At 35.0% G+C, this 8,184-nt stretch overlaps 1 protein-coding gene across 1 annotated transcript; it reads left to right on the top strand.

The window, feature by feature from the left end:
• Window positions 1-4,525: 4,525 nt before the first annotated feature.
• On the top strand, window positions 4,526-7,906 carry LOC142609740 (probably inactive leucine-rich repeat receptor-like protein kinase At5g06940). The gene is made up of 2 exons (XM_075781444.1): window positions 4,526-6,860; window positions 7,317-7,906. Exons 1-2 carry the CDS (start codon window positions 4,577-4,579, stop codon window positions 7,685-7,687), a joined length of 2,655 nt encoding a protein of 884 aa, XP_075637559.1. The 5' UTR covers window positions 4,526-4,576; the 3' UTR covers window positions 7,688-7,906.
• Window positions 7,907-8,184: the final 278 nt, after the last annotated feature.

Here is an 8,184-nt window from a genome sequence, read left to right as displayed (position 1 = left end):
GGTCCTTTTTCTTTCTCCGCCCTGAACCAGTGGTAGTTACTGTGAGAATCTTTGTTGCCTGTCACATTTGTTGCACTCCAAATCTTCTTTGTTGGGTTGCTTGCACCGACCCTTAGACTTCTCTCAGCTCTTGATTTTTGTTGAGTTTACCCAGCATATTTTTTTGGGTCTGATGTATTCTGGCAACTTGATCGGAAAACTGGAAAACGGTGAAGTGAAAGGGAAATACTTATATAAGGAAATACTTACACAGGGGAAGAGAGGATGGGGCTTGTAAGTGCACAATTGTACCTAGACCCAAAAACAAGTGATGGGCTCAGGCCCAATGAGCCTTATACAATGAAATTTGTAGAGTATGAGTTTGAAATCTAGGTTTGGGATATTGGAAATTGATTAACAGGTTAGAGTACCACAATCTATGCAAGTGATAAATAAATATGACAAAGAAGCCTCATCGGACGTAAGCCAAGGACAATTTGTATAGTACTTCTCTTTCTATGCCAAAGATTACAATTCTTAGTTCTTTTTCAGTTAACCAGAAGGTCCCCCTTTCTTTCCTCTCTCGTCTTCTTATATACTTCTTCTTCTTCTTCCATGTTTCGTCCACGTGTCACACAAATCTTCCTTTTAGATACTTGTCCCGTCCACCACCTTCTTGAAGTCTTCAAATAATGGCAGGAAAGCTGAATTCTACTGTTCAGAGGCAATTTCTCCATTAATGCGGCCAGGGAGGTAGGTGCATGGCCTTTAATGTGGTGGTAACAGCTTTTTCCTCAGATATTTCTCACATGTTCCTGCTTCTAAAGGGTGCTTGGATCACACTTTTACCCACCAATTCTTTCAAAATTTTGCCGCTAACCCGTTTAGCAAGTCCCAGGGCTGTTGTTGGGCCTGTCCGAGGAGATACTCTTTATCGGACAACTCCTCGGACCTCTATAGTGCGGACTGACTTGTGGGCCTAGAGACCCTGATCAAACAGACTTGTACCAACCAATCAAGTCTAAAGCCCAAATGTTTATTCAAGCACTTTTACCCCCCACAGGGCTGAAGCCAATAAAATTTTTTTTTTCCATAAGAATAAATAAAAATTAATTAAAAATGACATAAGACACTTAAGTTGCCACATCAATTTGTAAGTACTTTTAGTAAATTAAAAATGTTACATCATTATTCCGTTAGCCACATAGACAATCTCACTAACAACAGTTAATAGAAGGACTAATATCACTCACTTTTAAAATTTGAAGGACTAATATTGCTCACTTAATACTTGAGGGACCAATTGTGCTCACAAGATAGATTTCAGGGACCAATAGTGTAGTTTCACCTATTAAATACCTCAAAATTACTACCCTTTAGATAATGCTTTTAAGCTCAACAATCCGATTTTTTTTTTTTGAAATACAATCCGATTTTTAAACAATGGGTTTCTTACATTGAGATACTATCTATTCTTCACATGAATGGTTTTTTAGTATGTATATTGATTTGTGTACACATACATGCTTGTGTTTGCCTATAAATGTTTATGCGTGACACACACTTGCACGCACGCGCGCACACACACACATATATATAAATGTGTGTACCAAGGTTGTCAAAATTCCTACGTAGGATTGTTGAAGGTAGGTGAGATCATAAATCGTAGGATTGGATCGTAAATTGTAAGATCCTACATATTTTCAGATTTAAAACAAAAAACGCATTAATAATGACTTTGTATGTTGAATAATCATGTAAATTATAAATCCATCGATAAAAAACTAAGATTTGCTTCATATGATGTAATTTGCATGTCATACATTGTTAAGTCTATACTAACGAAACAAATATATTTAAGTTTTGATCCAATGTATTTAAAAAGTTCAATAAATGTTTAATTAACAACCAAATTCCAAAATATTTATCAAAACATATGGAAAATATTTTCCAAGTTCTAAGTTCCAAGTTTGAAATCCAAAATAAATTAGGAAATGGAAACTAACTAACTACAATATGAAATCCAAAAGCAAGATGAATATTAAGGTGAAGTGAATATTAAATTATTCACATTCTAAGGTTCTTATAACCACCGTCCTAAATTCCTAATCATCATCATTCATTTCATCATTTTTGTAGACATTATATATTTGTATACTAAAACTGTAAAAGACATCAAGATATAATTTCACACTCAACTATTCAAGTTATACCACTCGACAACAATTAAAGAGTATACTTAAAAAAATCAATCAATCAATATATAAATACAAGCATAACTTATAGAATTATATATATAAAAAAAATATTTTAGTAATATTAGAACACAAATTAGTATATTGATCAAACAAATTTAATAACATTATAGCTTAAAAAGGCAACAAAGCCAACATCAGATTCTTCATTTAGAAATGATGAAGCATTCATTCATTTTGATTACAAGTGAACTAGAAACTAAAAAACATTTGCTTAGGTCAACATAATTTTATAAAAATAAAATAAAAAGTCATACCATCACAACATAAAAACATAAAAACCCTTAAAGCTTCATCAAAAAAAAAAAAAAAAAATCCCATAAAAAAACCAAAAACTTATGTTTTTAGTAGAATCGGTAGGATCCCATATGATCCTACGATCCTATATGATCCTACCATTTTTATGATCCTAGTGCAATCCTAAATGTTTTGGTGAGGTGGGATCATAAAATCGTGCGATCTTATGATCCAGATCGCGATTTTGACAACCATAGTATATACCCTAATATGCTCACAAATAGAGTGACAAATATTTTGAAATGATTATAGAAATATATATATATATATATATATATATATATATATATATATATATATTGTATAAAAAATTTAATTATATATACATGTGATTTAACTATATATTAAAGGAAATGCTAACAAATGCGTTTAGAGTAATGATTAACAATCCATTTAAAAAAAGTTTTAATGGAAAAAGATTTAAAAAAAAAACAATTAATGTTTTGACAACTTTTTTCATTTCTCATAAAAGTGGTGTCAAAATTTTCCTAAAATAGATTGTTAACCATTGCTCTAAGAGCACTTGTTAGTATGACCCATATATTAAATATAAAAATGTGTATATACATTTGAGAAGGTTGGGCATAGTGAGAATAAGGTAAACGAAACAAGTTCTCATCTTATTCCTTTTTAGAGACTAAAAAACTTACATAAGACGGAATACAAAAAAAATTAGATTGAGCATAATAGAATATTGTACCACATCTACTATATAGTTACCATAAATGTCAATAAAGTATAAATTGGTTAAGATACAAAAATCACCTGTACAATTTAGGCTAATACCAAGTACTACGAAGACTTATAAGTATACTTAATATCGTTTGAAAGTTTCATGCTTGTCAAAGTCTTTTATTTCCTTTCAAACAACTTGTCTTCATTGCATTATGAAAATTATATTTGTGAGTGTATGAATAGCAAATGAAATATAATTAACAGTTAGAGATGGAGTATGAAGCAAGAGGAGCAAGAAGATTTTCAAACGATATTAAATGACATTTTTGCCTTTGGAGTAAATTTGATATTTTTGTATTTGACATTAACTCAAACCTCATACATAATTTTTGTATTTTACTATCCTGACAATTCATATTAGCTCATGCATATTTTCTCTGTGCATAATTTAGCACAATAACCTTTTTTTTTTATATATATTTACTTAACTATTTTTCAAAACACCTATATCATATTATCTTTCTTTTTTTTATTTTTTATTTTAATGTTAGGAGAGTCTATTCTAAACTTTCTTTCATTAAAATATCAATTTTTTTAAAATTATTTTAATTGTCACTCTATCCCTTTATATACTATAGTTATCATTCATTTTCTTCTTTCATCGTGGAAAAATTTGAAGAAAGGATAAAAAAATTAAAATTCACAATAACAATGTTTATGTATATACACAAGTACTATATCATAAACGTATTTTACACAATAGATACACAAGCTAATATTAATGATTTTTAGAGCTGGAAAAAATTTTGGACTTACAAATTTTTTCCTCTTTAAAGTAAAATCCTAGTCCTGATTGATTTGTCATCTGCCTTCTTACTTTTTTTTATAGTTGTTGTGATTGTCAACCTCATATCATGTGATTTTTAAAATCTTTTTAATTTTTTGGACTAGAAACTTTTACTACTCTCCTTTTTTTTTCGTCTGTCTGTTTTAATATTGCTTTTTTGGTGTAGGGTTTGGCAATTTTAGAATTTTATACAATCAAGTCCTACCTCAATATAAATATTCTCAAAAGTTTAGATGACTTTTTGGAACTTTGCATAGATACCCTTAAACCTATCAACATCCAGTAATATGTTACTCTCTGTCTCACAACACTCTCTAGTCTCTAGCTGAGCTGGAATATGGTGTACCCGGCATATATGCCGGGTCACTCACACACTGGCGGGTCACTGTGGAGCCCGCCTATGTGTGAGAGACCCGGCATATATGCCGGGTACAACATATAATTTTCGCTCTAGCAGACTCTACTTCACAGATATATAGAAAAGATTGAAAAGAACACAAGCAAGCTCTCTCAGTCACCTCCAATGGCTAAAACCTGCACATACAGATTTCTTCTTTCTCTAACCTTCACATTCTTCATTTTTAGCTCAGCTTCATCAGAAGAAGAGATCCTTTTAACCTTCAAGTCCTCCTTTGAAGACTCCAATAACTATCTCTCCAGCTGGTCTAATAACTCTGCCATACATTACTGTAATTGGACAGGAATCACCTGCTCCCTCACTCCTTCACCCTCTGTTATTTCTGTCAACCTTCAAAGCTTAAACCTTACTGGTGAAATCTCATCTTCTATATGTCAGCTTCACAATCTGACTGACCTCAATCTTTCTGACAATCTTTTTAACCAACCCATTCCTCTCCATCTCTCTCAATGCACTACTTTGGAAACTCTGAATCTCAGTAACAATCTCATTTGGGGTACAATCCCAGATCAGATTTCTCTTTCGGGTTCTTTGAAAAAGCTTGATTTCAGCAGAAACCGAATTGAGGGAAAGATCCCAGAAAGCATAGGCTCATTGCAGAACCTTCAAGTTATCAACTTGGGAAGCAACTTTCTTTCAGGTAGTGTACCTTCTGTCTTTGGGAACTTCACTGAGCTTGTTGTTCTAGATTTGTCTCAAAATCTTAACTTGATGAGTGAGGTTCCACGGGAAATTGGGAAGCTTGAGAAGCTGGAGAAGCTTTTTTTGCAAAGCTCTGGTTTCCATGGTGCTATTCCGGACTCTTTTGTGGGTTTGCAGAGTTTGACTATTTTGGACCTTTCTCAGAACAATCTGACTGGTGAGGTCCCTCAGATACTAGGGTCTTCTCTCAAGAACCTGGTATCTTTTGATGTTTCACAGAACAAGCTTTTGGGGCCATTCCCATCTGGCATTTGTAATGGAAAAGGCCTTATAAACCTGAGTCTCCATACAAATTTCTTTGCTGGTTCAATACCCAACTCCATTAGCCAATGTTTGAATCTTGAGAGATTTCAAGTTCAGAACAATGGGTTTTCTGGTGATTTCCCAAATGACTTATGGTCATTACCAAAAATTAAGCTCATTAGAGCTGAAAACAATATGTTTTCTGGTGTAATTCCTGATTCTGTATCAATGGCTGCTCAATTGGAGCAAGTTCAGCTGGATAACAACAGCTTAACCAGTAGAATTCCTCAGGGTCTTGGGTTGGTTAAGAGCTTATACAGATTCTCTGCTTCTCTTAATAGTTTATATGATGAACTTCCTCCGAATTTTTGTGATTCACCTGTTATGAGTATAATAAATCTTTCCCACAATTCGCTTTCTGGCCGAATTCCAGAGTTGAAGAACTGCAGGAAGTTAGTCTCGTTGTCTTTATCAGATAACAGTTTTACAGGAGAAATTCCACCATCCCTTTCTGATTTACCAGTTCTAACTTACCTTGATCTTTCTGAAAACAATCTCACTGGTCCCATTCCCCTAGGGCTTCAGAACTTGAAGCTTGCCCTCTTCAATGTGTCTTTCAATAAACTATCTGGTAGAGTCCCATACTCATTGATTTCAGGTCTCCCAGCTTCCTTTCTGGAAGGAAACTCTGGACTTTGTGGCCAGGGATTGCCCAAAGCTTGTTCTGATGACCAGCCAAGACACCACACTCTTGGTCTTACAACATTGACTTGTGCCCTGATATCTGTAGCTTTTGGTCTTGGAACTTTGATTGTAGCTGCTGGGTTTTTTGTGTATCATAGATCTTCCAAGCAGAATTCTCAAATGGGAAGTTGGCGGTCCGTATTCTTCTATCCTCTTCGAGTCACTGAGAGTGATTTGGTTATGGGAATGGATGAAAAAAGTGCCGTAGGCATTGGCGGAGCATTTGGTAGAGTTTACGTTTTAGGCTTGCCGAATGGTGAACTTGTTGCTGTGAAGAAGCTTGTTAATTATGGGAGCCAGTCATCTAAAAGTTTGAAGGCTGAGATTAAGACATTAGCAAAGATCAGGCATAAGAATGTTATTAAAATTCTTGGGTTCTGCCATTCTGATGACTCAATCTTCCTAATTTATGAGTTCTTACTGAAGGGGAGCTTAGGGGATTTGCTTCACAAGCCGGGTTTTCAGTTGCTGTGGGGTGTCAGATTGAGAATTGCCATTGGGGTTGCTCAAGGATTAGCATACCTTCACAAGGATTATGTCCCACACTTACTGCACAGAAATATAAAGTCAAATAACATTCTGCTGGATGCAGATTTTGAACCAAAACTTACAGATTTTGCACTTGACCGAATTGTGGGAGAGGCTGCATTTCAGTCAACCATAGCTTCAGAATCTGCATTATCATGTTACATTGCTCCAGGTATGAGTCTGATGACAATGCAAGTTTTACATAGGTTATTTGTTCGTAAATTAACTCTGTCATAGAAAGTTATTGGAATTCTCATGCCGGGATAGTATTTTTATCTTTCCCTTTGAACTGATTAACCATCTTCTGAACTGTGCATTGAAAGTCAAGGAAAAATAACATCCTTAAGGGTCAATGGATGCCTATTTTTTTTAAAACTACTTATAACTTATAATTGACCTCTAAAGACACCCTTTCTCCTCTTATATATAAATGGAAATTAACAGTGTTTTTGATTGAATTGAGAGTCATGAAACACACTGCATTCGCCAAACTATGTCAGATGTGATATTACATTCTTTGACAACTTTATCATCTGCTTTCTAAATATGTTAAAAGTAGAATTGCATAAAATATACTGATGTTACAAAAGTTTAGGCCTTGATGATCTCTATCGGTTTTGTATTGCAGAATGTGGGTATAGTAAGAAGGCGACTGAACAAATGGAAGTTTACAGCTTTGGTGTTGTATTGTTGGAGCTAGTGACTGGCCGACCAGCTGAGCAAGCTGAATCAGCAGAATCCCTTGATATTGTGAAATGGGTGCGAAGGAAAGTTAACATTACTAATGGGGCATACCAAGTTCTTGACCCCAATATATCAGATTCTTCCCAACAAGATATGCTAGGGGTTCTGGATATCGCTCTCCAATGCACTTCTGTGATGCCAGAGAAACGGCCATCCATGTTTGAAGTTGTGAGAGCACTTCAGTCCCTCGACTCAAGGTCCCCCCTTCCAAGTACAGAGTTCTCTACTTCTGAAGGGCACTCAGTTTCAGTCTGAACATTGAATCAAGGACTTGCCTCTTTTTCTTTGGGGGGGGGGGGGGGGGGTTGGGTGGGTGTTTCTCTTGCTGCCTTAATGTAAAGCCAACTTGATTTACATCTCTTATTTTGACTTCTGATGGGAAAGAATACGCTTGGGCATGGTTTTTTCTGTTGTGCACCAGAATTTGTTTTGGGATTTTGTTTCATATTAATACCAGAGTTTTACAATATTCTCAATTTCTATACTATAAGGCTATAGCCATGAGTGCCACTTTGTATGGTTGTTAACAGACTATCCAACTCTTGGCATCTTAACGTCCATAATATGCAGTGGACGGGGAACACTAGGCTGACATGTGGCCAATTGAGGACACATGCCGTGCTCGTGTCTCCTTCAATACGTAGGAGCACTAGAGCCTCCGTGTATCTTGCAACCTCTAAAATGTGAAAAAAAAAAGAAAAAGCTGAAACCTCTAAAACGAACAAAAATACCTTGAAATCTCTAAAATAATC

This window comes from Castanea sativa, chromosome 9 (genome assembly GCF_040712315.1).
Source record: "Castanea sativa cultivar Marrone di Chiusa Pesio chromosome 9, ASM4071231v1".
NCBI lineage: Eukaryota > Viridiplantae > Streptophyta > Magnoliopsida > Fagales > Fagaceae > Castanea > Castanea sativa.
This window is presented reverse-complemented; position numbering and strand designations above follow the sequence as displayed.

Excerpts from the sequence above, each read along its gene's own strand:
- LOC142609740 (XM_075781444.1), top strand. The coding sequence starts at position 4,577 with ATGGCTAAAACCTGCACATACAGATTTCTTCTTTCTCTAACCTTCACA. Across the intron at positions 6,861-7,316 it reads ATCATGTTACATTGCTCCAG|AATGTGGGTATAGTAAGAAG; the intron begins GTATGAGTCTGA and ends TTTGTATTGCAG.